Source organism: Anarhichas minor, unplaced genomic scaffold (assembly GCF_050575085.1).
Source record: "Anarhichas minor isolate MPS153535 unplaced genomic scaffold, ASM5057508v1 ptg000081l, whole genome shotgun sequence".
NCBI lineage: Eukaryota > Metazoa > Chordata > Actinopteri > Perciformes > Anarhichadidae > Anarhichas > Anarhichas minor.
The window spans coordinates 420,001-440,000 of record NW_027466527.1 but is presented as its reverse complement, the minus strand read 5'-3'; the positions used below and the strand labels follow the sequence as shown (position 1 = coordinate 440,000).

General features: G+C 41.5%; 2 protein-coding genes across 3 annotated transcripts in view; both read left to right on the top strand.

Annotated features, from left to right (window-relative positions):
• tubgcp5 (tubulin gamma complex component 5) overlaps positions 1-7,593 on the top strand; it is a 20,680-nt gene extending 13,087 nt beyond the window's left edge. The window contains exons 8-23 of the mRNA XM_076081524.1: positions 1-25; positions 115-208; positions 670-922; positions 1,761-1,963; positions 2,090-2,205; positions 2,283-2,551; positions 2,963-3,161; positions 3,391-3,579; positions 3,663-3,845; positions 4,136-4,220; positions 4,647-4,767; positions 4,910-5,061; positions 5,352-5,477; positions 5,592-5,674; positions 6,544-6,644; positions 6,745-7,593. The exon at positions 1-25 is cut by the window's left edge and continues 65 nt beyond it. Of these exons, the coding sequence (XP_075937639.1) occupies positions 1-25; positions 115-208; positions 670-922; positions 1,761-1,963; positions 2,090-2,205; positions 2,283-2,551; positions 2,963-3,161; positions 3,391-3,579; positions 3,663-3,845; positions 4,136-4,220; positions 4,647-4,767; positions 4,910-5,061; positions 5,352-5,477; positions 5,592-5,674; positions 6,544-6,644; positions 6,745-6,791 (2,246 nt within the window). The 3' untranslated portion in view covers positions 6,792-7,593. The remainder of the gene's footprint in view (positions 26-114; positions 209-669; positions 923-1,760; positions 1,964-2,089; positions 2,206-2,282; positions 2,552-2,962; positions 3,162-3,390; positions 3,580-3,662; positions 3,846-4,135; positions 4,221-4,646; positions 4,768-4,909; positions 5,062-5,351; positions 5,478-5,591; positions 5,675-6,543; positions 6,645-6,744) is intronic.
• A 533-nt stretch (positions 7,594-8,126) lies between these two features.
• The window catches only part of cyfip1 (cytoplasmic FMR1 interacting protein 1), a 44,257-nt gene continuing 32,383 nt past the window's right edge, over positions 8,127-20,000 (top strand). The window contains exons 1-4 of one of the 2 annotated variants that reach the window (XM_076081493.1): positions 8,127-8,418; positions 16,471-16,588; positions 17,768-17,857; positions 18,110-18,187. In XM_076081493.1, coding sequence (XP_075937608.1) covers positions 16,472-16,588; positions 17,768-17,857; positions 18,110-18,187 — 285 coding nt within the window. In that variant the 5' untranslated portion in view covers positions 8,127-8,418; position 16,471. Of the gene's footprint in view, positions 8,419-16,467; positions 16,589-17,767; positions 17,858-18,109; positions 18,188-20,000 lie in introns of both variants that reach the window. The other variant, XM_076081492.1, reaches the window with a different exon arrangement.

Below are 20,000 nucleotides of genomic sequence, written 5' to 3'. Positions count from 1 at the left end.
CCCAAGTGATACGGGAGACGTTGTGGTGAGATGTGTTCAAACACACGAGTCCTCGTTGGCTTTAGAAGGCTTTCTTTAACAGACTCGTAGTAACACCTTGATGTCGTGCTGCAGGCTTCTCTCTGGAGTTAAGAAACACTTCATATTCCAACACCACGATGGAAACGTGTCGGTCAGGAACAACGTGGTGGTGACTCACCTGACCGGAGTAAGTAGAGCCAGTCTGTGTTCTATAGCTTTATATTTGTGTCTTCTGCTGGTCGCAGGACACACGTTGTCTCTCTGTGTGTCTGTCTCTCTCTCTGTCTCTCTCTCTCTCTGTCTCTGTCTCTCTGTGTGTCTCTGTCTCTCTCTCTGTGTGTCTGTCTGTCTGTCTCTCTGTGTGTCTGTCTGTCTCTCTGTGTGTCTGTCTGTCTCTCTCTGTGTGTCTCTCACTCTGTTCTCTCTCTCTCTCTGTCTCTCTCTCTGTGTGTCTGTCTGTCTGTCTCTCTGTGTGTCTGTCTGTCTCTCTGTGTGTCTGTCTGTCTGTCTCTCTGTGTGTCTGTCTGTCTCTCTGTGTGTCTGTGTGTCTCTCTCTGTGTGTCTCTCACTCTGTTCTCTCTCTCTCTCTGTCTCTCTGTCTCTCTGTCTGTCTCTCTGTCTCTCTCACTCTCTCTCTTTGTGCCTCAGAACTGTCTGCGCTCCGTCCTGGAGCACATCTCTGTGTTCGGCCAGGCGGTGTTCAGGCTGCAGAGGTTCATCGACGAGGTGACGGGTCACAGCTCGGAGCCGAGCCCGCCGGGCTCCGGTTCGTCCCACGGCTCCAAGAAAGGCTCGGAGCCCCCCTTCAGGACCTACCAGGCCTTTGTGTGGGCGCTCAACAAGTACTTCACCGGCTTCAAAGAGGAGCTCACCACCATCGAGAGGGAGATCATATGCAACGGCAAGTGCAAGGGGGTTTATGGGGGGGGGGGTGGGTGGGTGGGTGTAACTCTTCATAGGACGCTTTAACTCTACAGGTGATCTTTTAAAAATAGAAACTAGATGAAACAATTTGTCACATGTTGCGTCACAACTCAGAGATGAAATGCCAGCATGGACCACGTAGTCTTAGTGTTTAAGACAAAAAGAGAAGCAGACTACTAATCTATCTGCACATGTGTGGAAGAAGTGTTTATGAGTGAATCAACCTCAGACTGTAAATAAGAAGAGGACGTAGTCGTCGTGATGTCACTCAGTTTGTTTTGAAGCCTCGAGTTCAGCCTTTTGGCCGTCGCCATCTTGGTTTTTTTGCAACCAGTGAACAGGAAGTGACCATATCTGGACTGAGGAGGAGTGACGTAGAGACGCCGTATACGTCTCTGGTAGAGACCTGTCAATCACTGTGTAGCTCCGCCCTAAAGCATCCCCTGCTTTATGGTCTGTTTGACTCTAAATGGACCATAATGTACTAAATGAACATCATGCTGTATTGAAGAAGACTTGAAACTAGAGATTGAGACCATAAACTCATGTTTACAATGTTTACTGAGGTAATAAATCAAGAGAGAAGTAGAGTCATTTTCTCATAGACTTCTATACAAGAAGATGAATATTAAACCAGAACTTTTTGGTGTCATGAACTGCATGCATCTTAAAAGTAACGGGTGTGAAATGTGAAGAAGGAAAGCGTGTAATATGTGACCACCAGCTGCTCTCTGTCCCGTGTCCTGGTTGTAAGTATTTGATTCATGAATGATTTATGTCTCATGTCAGCCGGTGTTTGACGTGTCCTCCTGCAGATGAGACGGTGACCTTGTCTGCGGTTCTGGAGCGACTCAACCCTCACTTGGCTCAGATCAAAGTGCTGCACAAAGTGTTCTGCACCGGGGTTGCCGAGGTCCCCCCCGAGACCCCGAACGTGGTGCGGGCCTCTCACCTGCTCAACACCCTGTACAAAGCTATCATAGAGTACGACAGCGCCGGGGAGGCGTCGGAGCAGGCGGTGAGTGTTGAAGAGTTGGATCAGATTCACTTTGCTCCCGTGCTGGTTCTCCTGTTTAGACTCAGTGACTTCACAAAGGAAACGGTCTGTATTGTGTGATCACTCCTGCGTCCGCTTCCCTTCCAGGTGGCCTTGTTATTTTCTCTGTGGACGGAGACAGTCCGACCGTATCTGGAGATTGTGGATGAGTGGATTGTTCACGGCCACCTGTTTGATCCGGCCAAAGAGTTCATCATCCAGAGGTATGTAGCAGAGCCCGATGAACAGAAACATTCCAGCGGCTGCTTACTCCACAGTGACTCGTCTTCATCCCGCTCAGGAACAAGGACGTCCCGGTGAACCACAGGGACTTCTGGTACGCCACCTACACTCTGTACAGCGTGTCGGAGACGGTGGAGAACGAGGAGAAGCTGAACGACGCAGCCAGCGGGAGCTCCGGAGGGGATCAGGGCTCCGGCAACAGGCAGCTCACCATGGTGTCCTTCCTCAAACCCGTGCTCAAGCAGATCATCATGGCCGGCAAGTCCATGCAGCTGCTCAAAAACCTGGACTGCAAGGAGACCGAGCAGACTGAGAGATCCTCCAGAGGTCAGTGTTTGCTATGAGGCAATGGGCCCCGGGGCCAAGACGTAGATACGGCCCCACCACCTCTTCTACATAGGAGCAGGACGCACACTTTAGACTTGTTTTGCTGTTAAGCATCTCTTTGTAGTTGCTTTGTGAATCTTTGTAGTCATTTTGTGTCACTTTGTAGTTGTTTTCTATCTTTTTTAGCCACTTTGTGTCTTCGTTGTTTTGTGTCTCTTTCAGTGACATTTTGTAGGTGAAGGCCAGCGGGGCCTCTGACTCTTTGTGTCTCTGACTCTTTGGGCCCCTGGGCCTAGAAGTCTGCTCAGTAATCCGTCCACGCCTGTGCACCTCCACTAGTTTCGTTTTTAAGTGTTTTTTACTAATCGGATGAGCGTTGCTGCATCTGTTGATCAACGTGTTGCGTTGCAGATGCAGAGAGGAAGAGTCTCTACACTCTGTTTCTGGAGTCGGTTCAGTCTCGTCTCTGCAGCCGAGACGAGTCGCCCGCGGACGCGGTCACCGAGCAGCAGGCCACCAGGAGGAGCCTGATCAAGATGCAGTCCATCATCTCACAGCACCTGGAGATCGAGGACGTGTACGATCCGCTGCTGGCCATCAACTTTGCCCGGTAAACGGTTAAACTACATTCATGTTACAGACGACTCTTCAGATAAACAATGAAACACGGCGAACTGCTGGAATGTGAAAACAAAAAGCACTTTTGTAATCGCCAGCTGTTCTCCTCTCAGTTCATTGTTAGCCGTCATTATTTAATGCTGCGTTTGTAATCTCTCAGATGCTACTGTGCAGAGCTTTCAGGGGGATTATAGACATTAATAAATTGTGTCTCCTCTCAGGCTGTACTTGGAGCAGAGCGACTTCCACGAGCGTTTCTCCGGAGGCGACTTCACGGTGGACCGCTCGTCTCAGTCGGTCACCTGTCAGACCTTCGAGCTCACGCTGCGCTCCTGCCTCTACCCGCACATCCAGAAGAGGTACATCGAGTGCTGCGGGAACCTCATGAGGACTCTGAAGAAAGACTACAGGTGAGATTCACTGCTCGGTTATACCGGTTAGTGCTTTTCTGTTCCAGCATGCAGGTGACGTGAGTTCCTCCGTGTCTCCTCAGGCTGCTGGGATACCTGCAGGCCATGAGGAACTACTTCCTGCTGGAAGCTGGAGACACCATGTATGACTTCTACACGGCCATCTTTGACAAAGTGCAGGAGAAGGAGAGCTGGCAGCAGCTGTCCTTCCTCAACGGGCAGCTGCAGGAGGCCGTGGGACAGCGCCACCCGGAGGACAGCAGCAGGTACTGCACCTGTTTATGAGAGCGAGGTGGTCTTATGTTCATGTGGTTTCTTTCTGTGGCAAACATTTAGCCCTTACCAGACTACACTATATTTATACATCTTCTGGCACAAACAAAGCACGTGGACAAAACAAAATATTATTATATGTAAATATCTTCTTTCCTCTTGTTCTCGGCTTCCTTTGAATAACTGCATGATTTATGTTTCACGTGTAAACAACCATCTCCATCTCTGTGCATCATCACAAACACAGTCATTATTTTAACCTCCATCACTTTATATTTGACAGGTTGTCGATCTTCTTGGAGCCCATCGACGCTGCCAGGAAGAAGCATCCTGTGAACAACCTCGAGGTTCTGACTCTGGGCTACAAGGTCAGCCGTGTTATTATTTACTTTATCAGTTATAGTTTTCACACAAATCAACATGTACACGCTGAATGACCCAGAAGAAGAACACAAACACTAAATAACTGCACAACTAAAATAGTTTTATATATTTAAGACTTCACAAACAAACTCAAATCCCTCAATCCATAAACAATAAACTCAATATTCCACGACAGCTTTTCTTTTTAGTCCTTTGCTCAAAGGAAAAATAAGGAAAATTAAATCAAGTTCAGTTCAAACTAAGTTCAATTAGTTCTTTGTTAGTAAAAAAACACCAAGTGAAGAAAAGACTCACGGAGTTATTGAAGTCAGTCCGTGGATCCGGTCCAGGTTTTCCTGCTGGGTTCAGGATGAATGGCTTCCATAGAACAGCTGATGCTTCATGTTCATTTCTTCTTCTGCTCTCCTCAGGTTCCCTGGCCGGTCGACATCGTGATCAGCTCCGAGTGTCAGAAGATCTACAACCAGGTGTTTCTGCTGCTGCTGCAGATCAAATGGGCCAAATACAGTCTGGACACGCTTCGGTTCAGTGGTACGAGTTCAAGTCAGCGTCGCGGCCCCGAACGTCACGGCCCCTAACGTCACGGCCCCTAACCCATACACTACCAAAATAAAGCTCCTGCTAGTTTACATGTAGGAGAACAGCTCGATCATCGTGTGTTTGGTTCTTCTAGATTTCACCGACGTCACTAAGAAGCTGGAGGGAGCTCCGGCTGAGGACGTGAAGCTCAGAGAGCCGATCAACCAGCAGATTCACCGGATGTGTCTTCTGAGGGTCAAACTGATGCACTTCGTCAACAGCCTCCACAACTACATCACGACCAGGGTGAGCCGTCTTCACTGCTCAGGTCATCTGAAGATGTTCAGTACGACTCGGATACCTTGACTTGTATCGCATTGTATTACACATCCTCCTTTAAAGGACCATGATGTGGGTGAAAAAGGTTCTCATCCATTGTTCACTAATACTCTGATACGACTTTATATTTCTAACCGACCACTTCTTAAAGCTCATCGTTCTGCAGATAAAATAAGAAACTATTTTGATTAAAGACGCTTTATTTGCTCCTTTTCTAAAGTTTAAATTTGATCATTTTCTGTATCGTCTCTCTGCAGATTCTGCACAGTACCGGACTGGAGTTCCAGCACCAGGTCCAGGAGGCGAAGGACCTGGACCAGCTGATCAAGATCCACTACAGATATTTGGCAACCATTCACGACCGCTGCCTCCTGAGGGAGAAGGTAAACACTCACAGAGACCAGGTGTACCTGTACATCTGGGTAGGGTTAATACACACAATACTTCAGTATATATGTACTTCAGTGGTATATAGTGAGCTTTTTGTTTGTCCTCAGGTGAGTTTTGTGAAGGAGGCGATAATGAAGGTTCTCAATCTGATCCTGATCTTCTCTGACCGGTGGCAGGCTGGAGCCTGGAAGTGAGTGAGAGAAACTTTAATAGAAATAAAAGAATCTAAAGATCGTTTATTGTCGTTATGATGCAACACAGGGAGGCTCAACGGAATCCAGTTACAGAACAAAAACCAAACCTTCCTTTGGTGCATCTTTTAAATTTGCATCATCAGGAATGTAAAACAGCAGCAACAAAAACAATATGGCCGACATCTTCACAGTAATAACTCAACCTTGTCCATCAGCTCCGACTGTTTGAGCATCATGATGTAAAGGTTAGTTTAATTTTTTGCACAATTTAAACAATAAAATAAAGATAAACATAATGGAGATAAATAACATCTCAGAGCAGGAAGAGGCAGAAAGCCAACTGAAGCCTCCACCGACAGAATGTTACAATGTGACAATATTACTGAGAACATAAAATTAATATGCATAACATATGACTACGTTAGATATTATTGACCAGATGTACACAGAGTCCACCTCCTCTAGTGGACCAGAGGAGGTGGACTCTGTCCTGTGTTGGTCCTGGACCACTATGGATCCAGGTCTCTGTGAAGATGTGGGCTCAACAGTCACCAAACCTCCCGCTGCTTTTCATCCGTCTTATTTGTTCTGCTGCCAAACATCAGACAGCCAGGATGCATGCTGGGTAGTGGAGTAGCCTGAGTGTCTTAGCTGGGTTAGCTTAGCATCCACCTGGACTGTCCTCCCATTGAAAAAGAAAAATAGCACGCCTGTATTATTATAGTGGTAAAAAAATTCACACTATTTTTTGCCTATAAATATATAGGCACACACACATATATATATATATATATATATATATATATATATATATATATATATATATATATATAATTTTATTTTTTTGTTTTTGTATCACTTTCAGGATCGAGTCCATCGATAAAATGGAATCCGACTTCAAAAACTGTCACATGTTCCTCGTGACGATTCTCAACAAGGCCGTGTGTCGAGGCTCCTTCCCTCATTGTGAGTAGAACGACACGTCACATTAAAGCTTATTTATTATATAAAATAATATAATGCACGGATATGAATAATGAACATTGAGTCCTTTTCTTTGTCTCAGTGGAGTCTCTGGCTCTGTCTCTGATGGCCGGCTTTGAGCAGTGCTGAGGAACAAGACCGAGAGTCTGCTGTGACGTCACTCTGACGATGATGCGTAACGTATGACGTCACTCTCTGCCGCTCCGACTGTTGGTGGACTCCGTGGTGTCGGAGGATTATGAGTCCAGATTAAAGGACCGGAGTCATAAAAAGCTGCTTGTGAACAAACGTGAGCTTCTATATTTAAAATAAAAAAGTGACTTTTTGTATAAAGGTGTCTGTTATGAGCTGTTAATAATGTGTATATATATATGAAGCACAATACATCTTGCACAATGATTATTGTTGTTATTGTTGTTCCGCATGATGTAACATTGCTTTACAATAAACATATTAGTGTTGACACTGTAATCGACTAATTTAGAGTTGATGACAGTAAAACTAAATAAGTGCAGATTGTTTAGAAATCTTTATCTCAAGATCGATTTCTATACGAGACGGTAAGGAACAAAGGACATTTTGGCTTTTTTATGTTGTCATTGTGTTTGTGTTAATGTATTTGGCATACATTTTGTGTTTTTTTTTTTAATTTTATTTTGGAAGTTGAAGTGCGGTATGTGTGTGTATATGTTTTGTCACTAATCAGCCTCCATACATCAAGAAATTACACTTCTGCATATCTAACCATTAATTAATTAATTAGTAATTTTTTTGTATTTATACTACAATATTTAAAAACGTATTATATTTAGAATATATAAATTATACTTTTATATCATTTTTGTAGAAGAACGTGTTGTGTGTAGTGGGGGAGGGTGTTTATGCAGTAATCACCCTCCATATACAATAAATTACACTCCTAAATAAATAACCATTCATTGATTTATTTATTTTTCATTATTCTACTACAAAATATAAAGAAACAAACCTGTATTACATTTCGAAGACACTTATAATACCTATATTTAATTGTAGGGAGGTTGTTTTGTCACCACCCACCCTCCATACTACAATAAATTAAACTCCTAAATATTCGTCTAACCATTCATTAATTTAAAAAAAATAATTTTTTAACCTTTATTGAACCAGGTGAAGTCCCATTGAGATTAAAAATCTCTTTTTCAAGGGAGACCTGGCCAAGACAGGCAGCAACACAAGAAACACATAGTTACAGACAGAAAACAGAACAAGACAAGTTAAAAGAAATTAAAAGTAATGTATACATTTGTATTTTTTTTATTATTATACTACAAAAAAAAGATTACATTTTACATACTGTATTACATTATCATACCAATATATCATTTTGGGGAAGTTGTTTTGGCACCGCTCACCCTCCATACTTTCGGGCGGGTCCTTCACTTACTGTACATTCCTATGACCTTACCTTCCTCCCTCCCTCCTCGTTCCCTGCCCCGGTGGAGCAGCTTTAGCACCGCAGCTAACCGCCGCAGCAGAGTTTCCGGTTGAGTTTTTCCCTGTTTGAGGGACAGGAACTCCCAGCTCCTCCCTACCATGATAATAACACCCGAAGAAGAAGAAAAGAAGATTCCTCCGAACTAAAACTTCGAGGATTGACTTCCAACTAAATCTGGATTCTTCTTCGGTCAGCAGCAGGGATCCACATTCCGGTTAAATGGTTTTATTTTGGGTCATAACCGCATCAAGTTTTCCTCGTTTAACTGACAAACTCCGGGTGAGTAAAGTTATTAGTTTCTCCAGTTTGGGAATAAAGTTCATCTTCAGTAGAAACAGACACTTATTTCAGGACTTTAGAGTAAATTAACCGTAATTAGAGCTGCTTGTTGCGTGTTTGTGGCTCCGAGCTGAGACTAATCTCAGGCGGCCATTACTACCACTACTGATACATGTTGGAGCAAGTACTCACAGATGTACTACAGTAAAAGTACTACTACCACAGTTTAGAAATAATCTGTAAAATATAAAAGTCCTGCATTCAAAATGTTAAAACTTAAAAAGTACTAAAAGTAAAAGTAGGGTTGATAGTAGGGAGTTGATTGGTTGTAGAGAGGTGAAGTCCCGCCCCCTTTCCGGTTGACCACCATGGGAACTTATTTTGGAAAAAATATGTTCGGTAGTCAACCATAGACTGTATATGACAAGTGGACGTAGTCATCTTGACGTCACTCGTTGGTTTGTGGACGTTTTGATACTTTTTCGCAGTCTCCATGTTGGTTTTATTTTGCAACCGGTGAACAGGAAGTGACCATATTAGGACTGAGGAGGAGTGACGTAAAGACGCCATATATGGCTCTGGTAGAGACCTGTCAATCACATGGTAGCCCCGCCCTAAAGCATAGTCAGCTTTATCATCGTGATGTCTCTCATTGGTTTGTGGACGGCCATTTTGAAGCCTTGAGTTTGGCGTTTTGGCTGTCGCCATCTTGGCTTTTTTGCAACCAGTGAACAGGAAGTGACCATATGTGGAAGGACGTCTTTATTTCTGCTGGATTGCTTTACAGCTCCTCCACTAAGGGGTGGGAGAAAACATCAATACAGCATAGTATAAATATTTTGCATGGCAATATTGTATCGATACACGAGCGCCATTGGTTCCATTGACTTACATTGTGGTGAGTTCAAGCTCCAATCAGTAAAAATAAGTATTGGATGAAAGGAAATTCTAATCATAGTTTTGAAGCCTTAAGTTTGGTGATTTTCGCCGTCGCCATCTTGGATTACGGCCGTCGCCATGTTGTTTTTTGCAACCAGTGAACAGGAAGTGACCATATCTGGACTGAGGAGGAGTGACGTAGAGACGCCGTATACGTCTCTGGTAGAGACCTGTCAATCACCGTGTAGCCCCGCCCTAAAGCATCCCCTGCTTTATGGTCTGTTTGACTCTAAATGGACCATAATGTACTAAATGAACATCATGCTGTATTGAAGAAGACTTGAAACTAGAGATTGAGACCATAAACTCATGTTTACAATGTTTACTGAGGTAATAAATCAAGAGAGAAGTAGAGTCATTTTCTTTGTTCATCCTGCATTGCTCTGTTCTGTTCTTTAATGTCACGTTACTGTAGCGACGGAGCCTCTCGCTGTTAACAGACTGTTGTGCTAGCGGGCTAGCTAACTAGCGAGTTGTACCCAGCATGCCGTTCGTCGGTGTAATTTCATAAATGTACAATTATTACTGTTACAAATTGTTTGTGTCACAAACTGTTGTGTCGTGCTGTTTTGTTGTTCAAGGAAACATTTCACGTATTTAATTTTTTAATTTTAATTTATTATACTATATTGATCCCTTTAAGGGATCTGCATTTGACCCATCTCTGTATATAGGGAGCAGTGGGCTGCCAATGACAGGCGCCCGGGGAGCAGGGGGGTTAAATGTGTTGCTCAGGTACACTGTGACACGTCCCAGTCGAGGATCGAACCATTGACCTTCCGGTTCCCAGACAACCCTCTTAACCCAGTGAGCCACAGTCGCCCCAAAGAAACAAAGAAAATTCTTAACAAAGAAATAATCGAACAATGAAATAGAAACATGTTTTTAGTAAAGACAGGTTGTACCAGATTATATTGTCACTTTACTGCTGAAACGTTATCCGTTGCTGCAGTACTGTCAGTGTTAGCTCGGAGGACACAAGGGAAGGAAGGAGGGATCGAGGGAGGATGATGGGGTTAGTGATACTGAAAGTTAAACCACATCTGTGCTGCTGTTTTTTCTTCTGTGGTTGAATGTCGTCTTCAAGGATGCTGCAAAGCCAATTTATACACCAGTGATCTACTGTATATATATATATATGTATATATGTATATATATGACAGCGGTGAAGCCACTGAAACTGAAAAGTGGGTTTATATTATATCGGTTCTGTGAGCTATTGTTTACAATGTTGAACAATGCTTTAGTCTTAAAGAGACAGTACTGATGTTCTGTAGTGTGTGTGTGAGGTTCTCCTCCACAGTCAGGGTTCTACTGCAGTAGATGAGTTCATAGAACAGACAGGAGAACCAGCACAGGAGCAAAGTGATGTTCTGCTGTGGACGTATGTTAGACTCTAACAGAATGTCTCTCAGTTGAAGTGAAGCTATATTCAGAATGTCTTCACCTCTTCACCTTGCTGTCAGACAGACCTTTCTGAGGGGAACTCAAGCTGTTATCTATGATCTCTACAAACACACCAGACTCCATTCACTCAAACACTGATTCTACCTCTCAGGACACAGGAGCTGCTGCTCTCCTGCTGCCTCCATCTGTTGCTGAGGTTGTGTTGTTGAGACTTTTAAACACTAAAGTAGAATCAGTGTTTCAGTGAATGGAGTCTGGTGTCTCTGTTTGCTTTGCTCCTGAGCTGGCACGTCTGTCTGGTTCTCCAAACGTAGAACTAACAAAGTCTAAAGTGGCGTTCGTAGTTGGAGGTTCCCTTTAAATATATGTGAGATGGAAATAAGTTGACTTATTTGCATAGATGGAGAAAATGGTGAAGATGAACTAGATCCCGGCCTCAGAGACACGAGGATCTCATGAGCTCACTTGCATCGAGTTGTTTGTCTGTAGTTTGGTTGAAGGTAACTCTGTGTATAATTACACGACGTTGTGCACCACGGAGCATCCAGGAAGTATTGTTCATGCAGCGTGAACTTTTACACTTTGGAGATTCAGATTGATTTGACATTGTGTCGTTGGTATCGGGGGTGTGATATCCTGCAAAACGAGTTGTTTTCACACCTCTAGAGAAACATCACCAGCTTCCTCGGGTGGCCCGGTGACGCAACTCTGACCAATCACGTGGAGGCTCTGACTTCTTCTGGTGTTTTTATTTCAGTCCTCCAGCGATGAGGAGATGTGTGAGCAAAAGAAACGAGAGAGCAAATATAACTTTTAGATCCATGATCACCACCGATACTGATGATTGATCGTTGATGATCCATATTATCAGATACAGATCCCTTTGATGTTTGATTCCAGCAGCTGGTCTACAAGGATCCACAAGATTATTATTATTACCACCGTCTAAATTACCATACTAAATCTTATACTTTTACGTTGTTTTAGTAGTTTATTGTGTTTTTCTCTTCATAAAAACACAAAAGTCAGATCAGGAAATTATTATTCATTATTTACATCATGTGTTCATTACTTTGACTGTTTCAACCAGACCTCTGTGGAACTGTTGCCAGTCTCTTTGCTCACTTTCGTGTGTGTGTGTGTGTGTGTGTGTGTGTGTGTGTGTGTGTGTGTGTGTCATGAGCCATGAGCTTCAGTGACCCGTGTTCTCCTCCGTAGTGTTGTGTGGTTCAGAGCTTGTGTTTGCCCTCAGCCTGACACACCCGGTTTATTCCTGAGGCTGGTTTAAGCTCCTTACTGTGTAATCACACACACACACTCTACACATCTTCACCGGACAGATAGATGAGCTTCCTTTTCTGCTCTGTCCTGTGATAAGAGCAGACGTCTCAACAGGAACCGTGCAGCAGAGAAGCGCTCCAGCTTCCTGTTTCAGAGCGGGGGGGGGGGTTCGTCTGCACAGTTTAAGTTTGTCGAGGCGACTTCGTGTTTCTATTTCTCCCTCTGGTCCCTGAGCTCACGTGTTCTGTTTGTCCGTTACTTTCAGTTTCTCAGTGTTGAGTGGACAGTGAGTCACATGACCGTCTGTGATTCATACTTCCCTCTCTTCTCTCTCTGCAGTCTGTGCTGCTGCTGACTTTGCTGACTTTGCTGTTTGAGTGAATCATTAATGAGCTCGGCTCTAAAAGCTGCTTCACATCGACTCTTCTCTTCTCACTTCCTTCCCTGTTTAACAAGAAGAAACGGTGTTTCACAGCTGACCGCACCTATTTTTACCTCTGCTTTAATGTTCACTTACTTTACCTCCTAACATGATGACCAGTGATGAAGGTTACAGTCATCATCATCAGCGATGGAAACATGACTCCTGAGTGTTATGTGACGCACGTTGAGATTAATATACGATATCGATGAAATCAACAAGGATTCAGATTTATTAATGTAGAAAACACAGAATAGATAACGCCTCCTTTAGACCAGCAGACTGCAGTGACTGTGATCAGTGGATCTTTGGGTTTCTCTCCACTGACTCTGGTTGCATAGTTTGCAGAGAGACTGAATGAGTAACAGAAATAAAGAAGAAGTAATCACGTTAACGTCTTCACAGTTTATAACTCTGAAGCTGACACAACAGGAAACAAACAGGAAGTCACTCGTCTGCTGTTAAAGAGAAAAGAGTCAGATTTTAGGTGTTCTTGTGTATAAAAGCTGCATAAATGCACAAAGAGGTTCCTTTAATCTGAGTGTGTTGACATCTAAGTTTGGAGAACGGTGTTAAAACTGTGCTGTCAATCAAAAGGTTTCAGTCGGTGCAGCTCTTAAAACCTGAAAGTCATTTGTGTTTCAGGTTCACTGAGCTGAACAACCTGAACTCACTAACGGTTCTTTAAAACATATTGAATGGTATTCTTCTGAACTATAAATATGTTCTAACCATGCTCAACTTCCCTGCCTGTATTTATTTATATATTTATTTATTTGTGTATTTATATATATATATTTAAAAAATATATTTATATATTTATTTATACATATATATTTATTTATTTGTGTATTTATAAATAAATATATATATATATATATATATATATATATATATATATATATATATATATATATATATATATATATTTATAAATAAATATATATATATATATATATATATATATATATATATATATATATATTTATAAATAAATATATATATATATATATATATATATATTTATAAATAAATATATATTTATAAATAAATATATATATATATATATATATATATTTATAAATAAATATATATATATTTATAAATATATATATATTTATAAATAAATATATATATATTTATAAATATATATATAAATATATATATATATATATATATATATTTATTTATTTTTATATATTTATTTATATATACTTTTTTAAATATAGAAATATATATCATTTAGGCCTGTGAAGAAACTTAATTTCACAAATGTCTTAATGTCTTAATAAGAGGAAGTGGTATGTTAGCGTAGCATCAACATCTCTGTGAGCCGCTTCTCTGCGGCTGATGTTTGTAACGTGAAGCGGTCGCTCGCTCGCTCGCTCTGCACAAGCACACTCTGTAGAAATCTCTCTGCACGTCTGAGCTTGTGTCAGTCGTCCAGGTCCTCGCTGTGTTTTCTCTTAATAACCCAGCAGCAGAGAGCTCAGACCTTCAGAGACCAGGAAGTGACAAAGTGCTGCGTGTTCTTGGCTCAGGTTTCGCCCTACGATCAAGCTCTTATGAGAATCAGGCCAATAGAACAACAAACACACCAAACCGACAACGTTAAATGTGTTAATTAACATAATTACAGAATATATGAACCTTTTAGTTTAGTAGGAATCTAATCATGAGACGCTTTTAGTCTCCCATAGACCATGAGGAAGTGGTGCTCTTCAGCCTCTTGTGGCCAGACTGAGAATTTCAACAACAAACATACCCATTCACCTGCACAGGAGACAAAACGTTTCATTCATTCTCATAAAATGGATCCCCAGATGTGTTTCTTCTCCCCCCTCTTGGTGCTGGACATCCATCTACACAGCAGGAGGTCACTGACCTCAGACCTGTGCACACGGGCACCGTGCTGCCGGTCGCTCGACGCTGTGGATTGTTTGAGCGGCCGTCACTTCTGATTGCAAAAGGTTTTTTGATTGTTATCCGTCAGTGACGTTCCAAAAGTCAGCAGTCAGCAGCGTGAGAATGCAGAGCGAAGCATGCAGCTCCAGCAGCTGATGCACAGCTGATTATTCACACTTACTTCATGCACCGTGCTCACTGGAGCCGTTACTACACCATATCTGCTTCATTTGAAACTAATGTTTCATAAAACATCCCTGATGCATGATGGGAGCAGAGAGCAACATTCATTTATAGTTTCTCACGGTTGTGAACTGAATGAGTCGGCAGCTTCACTCACTGAAGTAGCACCATGTGCTCAAAGTTAGCATCGTAGTGCAAATAAACTAACGTGTCTAATTCACGTTAACTACATGGAGATGTTTCTTTAGACACGTGGTGAGACGTTGAGCTAAACGTCAGACACATGCTGCCCTTGTTGGTTGATTGTGAGGAAGCTGCTTTAAAGCCACAAAGAGGAACCTGAAGCTCTCTGTGAAGGTTCCTCTAGTTCTTCACTGTGAGGGTTTAAGTGTAGTTAATGGTTACCGTAGTGAAGCCAGAAAATGATGTTTATCACGGCCTGCATGTTGTGTGCAATGCTTTCACCAAAGCTTCATGTGTTAAAGCTTCATGTGTTAAAGCTGCATTCTCTCTAGTGTCCACCAGGGGGCGACTCCTCTGGTTGTATAGAAGTCTATGAGAAAATGACTCTACTTCTCTCTTGATTTATTACCTCAGTAAACATTGTAAACATGAGTTTATGATCTCAATCTCTAGTTTCAAGTCTTCTTCAATACAGCATGATGTTCATTTAGTACATTATGGTCCATTTAGAGTCAAACAGACCATAAAGCAGGGGATGCTTTAGGGCGGGGCTACACAGTGATTGACAGGTCTACCAGAGACGTAAAAGCAAAAATGGGGACGGCCGTATTTCAAGATGGCGAAAGATAATTTGCCGAACTCGAGGCTTCAAAACGTCCACAAACCAATGAGTGATGTCACAATGACTGAGCCCTGTCATTGACCACTGACCACTGACCACAGACTCTCATAAACAGTCTGTGGTCGCTACGCTTAGTCGTGGATATGGAAAGCCAAAAGTGCCATTAAATGCCTCGATTCTTTCCCCCGTTGTTGACCAACAAAACGCTTATTTTTTCGCAACCTAAAAGCAGTGGAAAACATTTCCTCCTCGTGGTCGTGAGCCCCGCCTTCTGTTTCTAGAGCCAGTGAGCTCAAAGGTTCTGTAACCAGTCAGTGAAGAGTGAAACCAGACAAAGCAACACGTTGAAGAGGAGTACCTCCCATTGGTAGGGTCAGATGTGACTATATAGGATTAAATATGCATGATAATATAATCACCTTTCTTTGTCTTCTAAAATGACCTGTATCCATCTTGTAGGATGTAATTGCACATGACGGGCTCATTACCATAAAGGAAAAATGCTATAAAAACAGCATTTTAACATAAATCTGGTGAAAATAGAGGCATTTATTGCCTCTTTTGGCCTTCCATACATGTACTTCTGATTTTTTGTAACCAGGCACTCGCTCGATAAAAACTATTTACACGTCTGAGGATTTTACAAAGAACAGCAGTTAGTTTTTAGATGCTTTAGAAACAGGTGTTAAAATCTACATTATAGTGGATATTTAGCAGCCAAATCAAATAGTTTATATTCAACCTTAGTTTCTTTATAACACATTTAATACTGGACGTGTTTCTCTACAGGTTTCTATGAAGGTGATGAAGTAGTTCATGAACATGAGATATGAGTTTATAGATGATTATAATCCCTCCTCTCTGTAGTGCAGGTTAGTTTATGGTGTTTAGTCGGTTACAGCTACAGTCTGTGTTCATATCTGAGTTACACTCGTTGTCTTTTTGATTCTTCACACTTCATCTTGTTTCTACGTCGTCTGGAGTTCTGGAGAATGAAGTGTGGTCCGTCAGTCTCTTGATACTCACGGTTCATAGCAGCTTTATTGTGATAAAGAGCTCTGTGTGACACAGACGGTGTAAACATGACGGTTCTTCTCGTCCTCTGCAGCAGCATGGCGTCCACAGTGACTTTAGAAGATGCCCTCTCCAACGTGGACCTGCTGGAAGAGCTGCCGCTCCCGGACCAGCAGCCCTGCATCGAGCCCCTCCCCTCCTCCGTCATGTTCCAGGTCTGTTAGGATGAAGTCTGCTCACTGACTTCTCTTTTACTTTCCTTTCATTACGGAGTCGTTGTGATGTCCACCAGTCAACAGAGGTTTATTTAGGTTATTTGTGTGGTGGGAGACGGACAGACATGGAGACGTCTCATGTGCTGCAGTTACAGAGAATAACAGTAAAATGATCAATAAATAACTAGAAGGACGCTCTGAGTGCACAGAGCTCCACACAGAACGTCTCCATTAGAGATCAATAATGTCTGAAGAACCTCCATCAACCACTTGTTAGGATATCAATATGTCCTGAAAGATCCTGTATAGATCAACATAACATAGTCCCTAAATACAGTACTTATAACAGGAGTGTTCTGTTAGTAGACCAATGAAACAGCATAACTTGGCATAATAATAAGGATGATGATCATAATCATCATCTTTCTTTATATCACAGCTTTCAATTAAGAAATGCATCACAAAGTTCTTCACAATGAAGTTAAATAGACGTAGAATGAAGATTAAAAACAGGTCAAATAAGTCTGAAAATAAAACCCACATGATAAAAATAAGCTGAAATAGAACACGTAGAATAGGTAACGTAAGCTGGGGAATAGAACCCACTGAATAATTAAGTATCAGTGCACATATCTGCAGCATGAACATGTACATCAGAACCTCTCCGTTCTCTTCTGCGCTCTTCTTCTACTATTCATTGTAAATCAGTGGTGGAGATTTTAATCTTTAGGATAAAAACTCACGGCCATTATACCATGTTATGTGCCCGAGACACGTTATTATATGCTAGTGATATACCTGTTGTTATATGCTAGTGATATACCTGTTATTATATGCTAGTGATATACCTGTTGTTATATGCTAGTGATATACCTGTTATTATATGCTAGTGATATACCTGTTATTATATGCTAGTGATATACCTGTTGTTATATGCCAGTGATATACCTGTTGTTATATGCTAGTGATATACCTGTTGTTATATGCTAGTGATATACCTGTTGTTATATGCTAGTGATATACCTGTTATTATATGCTAGTGATATACCTGTTATTATATGCTAGTGATATACCTGTTATTATATGCTAGTGATATACCTGTTATTATATGCTAGTGATGCATCCTTTATTTGCCTCTTTAGTGTCAGTGTTGTAACGTAACCTCCCATCTTCCCACAGCCCAACTTCAACACCAACTTTGAGGATCGAAATGCGTTCGTCACCGGCATCGCCAGATACATCGAGCAGGCCACGGTCCACTCCAGCATGGTACAGCAGCAGGGTCACACTTCTACTCTACTCTACTCTACTCTCTGACCGCAGCAGTGGCTCTGTGGGACTCAATGAGCTCCACCAGGAATACTGGGGCTTTGTATTTAATTAGTGCTCAGGCTCTGAATCAAACAGCACTTTGTATGAAGGCAGAAAAGAAGCAGTGGACATGGACGTTGTAGTCCTCGTGTGTAGTTTGGAGGATGTGAGTCTCTTGATCTTCTGACTGGTTTTTCTTTGTTGAACTAGAATGTGATGTTGGAGGAGGGGCAGGAGTACGCCATCATGCTGTACACCTGGAGGAGCTGCTCACGAGCAATACCACAGGTAATCACTAATACCACAGGTAATCACTAATACCACAGGTAATCACTAATACCACAGGTAATCACTAATACCACAGGTAATCACTAATACCACAGGTAATCACTGATACCACAGGTAATCACTAATACCACAGGTAATCACTAATACCACAGGTAATCACTAATACTACAGGTAATCACAGGTTATCACTGATACCACAGGTAATCACAGGTAATCACTGATACCACAGGTAATCACAGGTAATCACTGATACCACAGGTATTCACAGGTAATCACTGATACCACAGGTAATCACTGGTAATCACTAATACTACAGGTAATCACTAATACTACAGGTAATCACTAATACTACAGGTAATCACTAATACTACAGGTAATCACTGATACCACAGGTAATCACTAATACTACAGGTAATCACTAATACTACAGGTAATCACTAATACTACAGGTAATCACTAATACTACAGGTAATCACTAATACTACAGGTAATCACTAATACTACAGGTAATCACTGATACCACAGGTAATCACAGGTAATCACTGATACCACAGGTAATCACAGGTAATCACTAATACCACAGGTAATCACTAATACTACAGGTAATCACAGGTAATCACTGATATCACAGGTAATCACTGATACCACAGGTAATCACTAATACTACAGGTAATCACTAATACTACAGGTAATCACAGGTAATCACTGATACCACAGGTAATCACAGGTAATCACTGATACCACAGGTAATCACTGGTAATCACTAATACTACAGGTAATCACTAATACTACAGGTAATCACTAATACTACAGGTAATCACTGATACTACAGGTAATCACTGATACTACAGGTAATCACTGGTAATCACTAATACTACAGGTAATCACTGATACTACAGGTAATCACAGGTAATCACTAATACTACAGGTAATCACTGATACTACAGGTAATCACTGATACTACAGGTAATCACTAATACTACAGGTAATCACTGATACTACAGGTAATCACTGATACTACAGGTAATCACTAATACTACAGGTAATCACTAATACTACAGGTAATCACTGATACTACAGGTAATCACTGATACTACAGGTAATCACTGATACTACAGGTAATCACTGGTAATCACTAATACTACAGGTAATCACTGATACCACAGGTAATCACTGGTAATCACTAATACTACAGGTAATCACTAATACTACAGGTAATCACTAATACTACAGGTAATCACTGATACTACAGGTAATCACTGATACTACAGGTAATCACTGGTAATCACTAATACTACAGGTAATCACTGATACTACAGGTAATCACTGATACTACAGGTAATCACTAATACTACAGGTAATCACTGATACTACAGGTAATCACTGATACTACAGGTAATCACTGATACTACAGGTAATCACTAATACTACAGGTAATCACTAATACTACAGGTAATCACTGATACTACAGGTAATCACTGGTAATCACTAATACTACAGGTAATCACTGATACTACAGGTAATCACTGATACTACAGGTAATCACTGATACTACAGGTAATCACTAATACTACAGGTAATCACTGATACTACAGGTAATCACTAATACTACAGGTAATCACTGATACTACAGGTAATCACTGATACTACAGGTAATCACTAATACTACAGGTAATCACTGATACTACAGGTAATCACTAATACTACAGGTAATCACTGATACTACAGGTAATCACTGATACTACAGGTAATCACTGATACTACAGGTAATCACTAATACTACAGGTAATCACTGATACTACAGGTAATCACT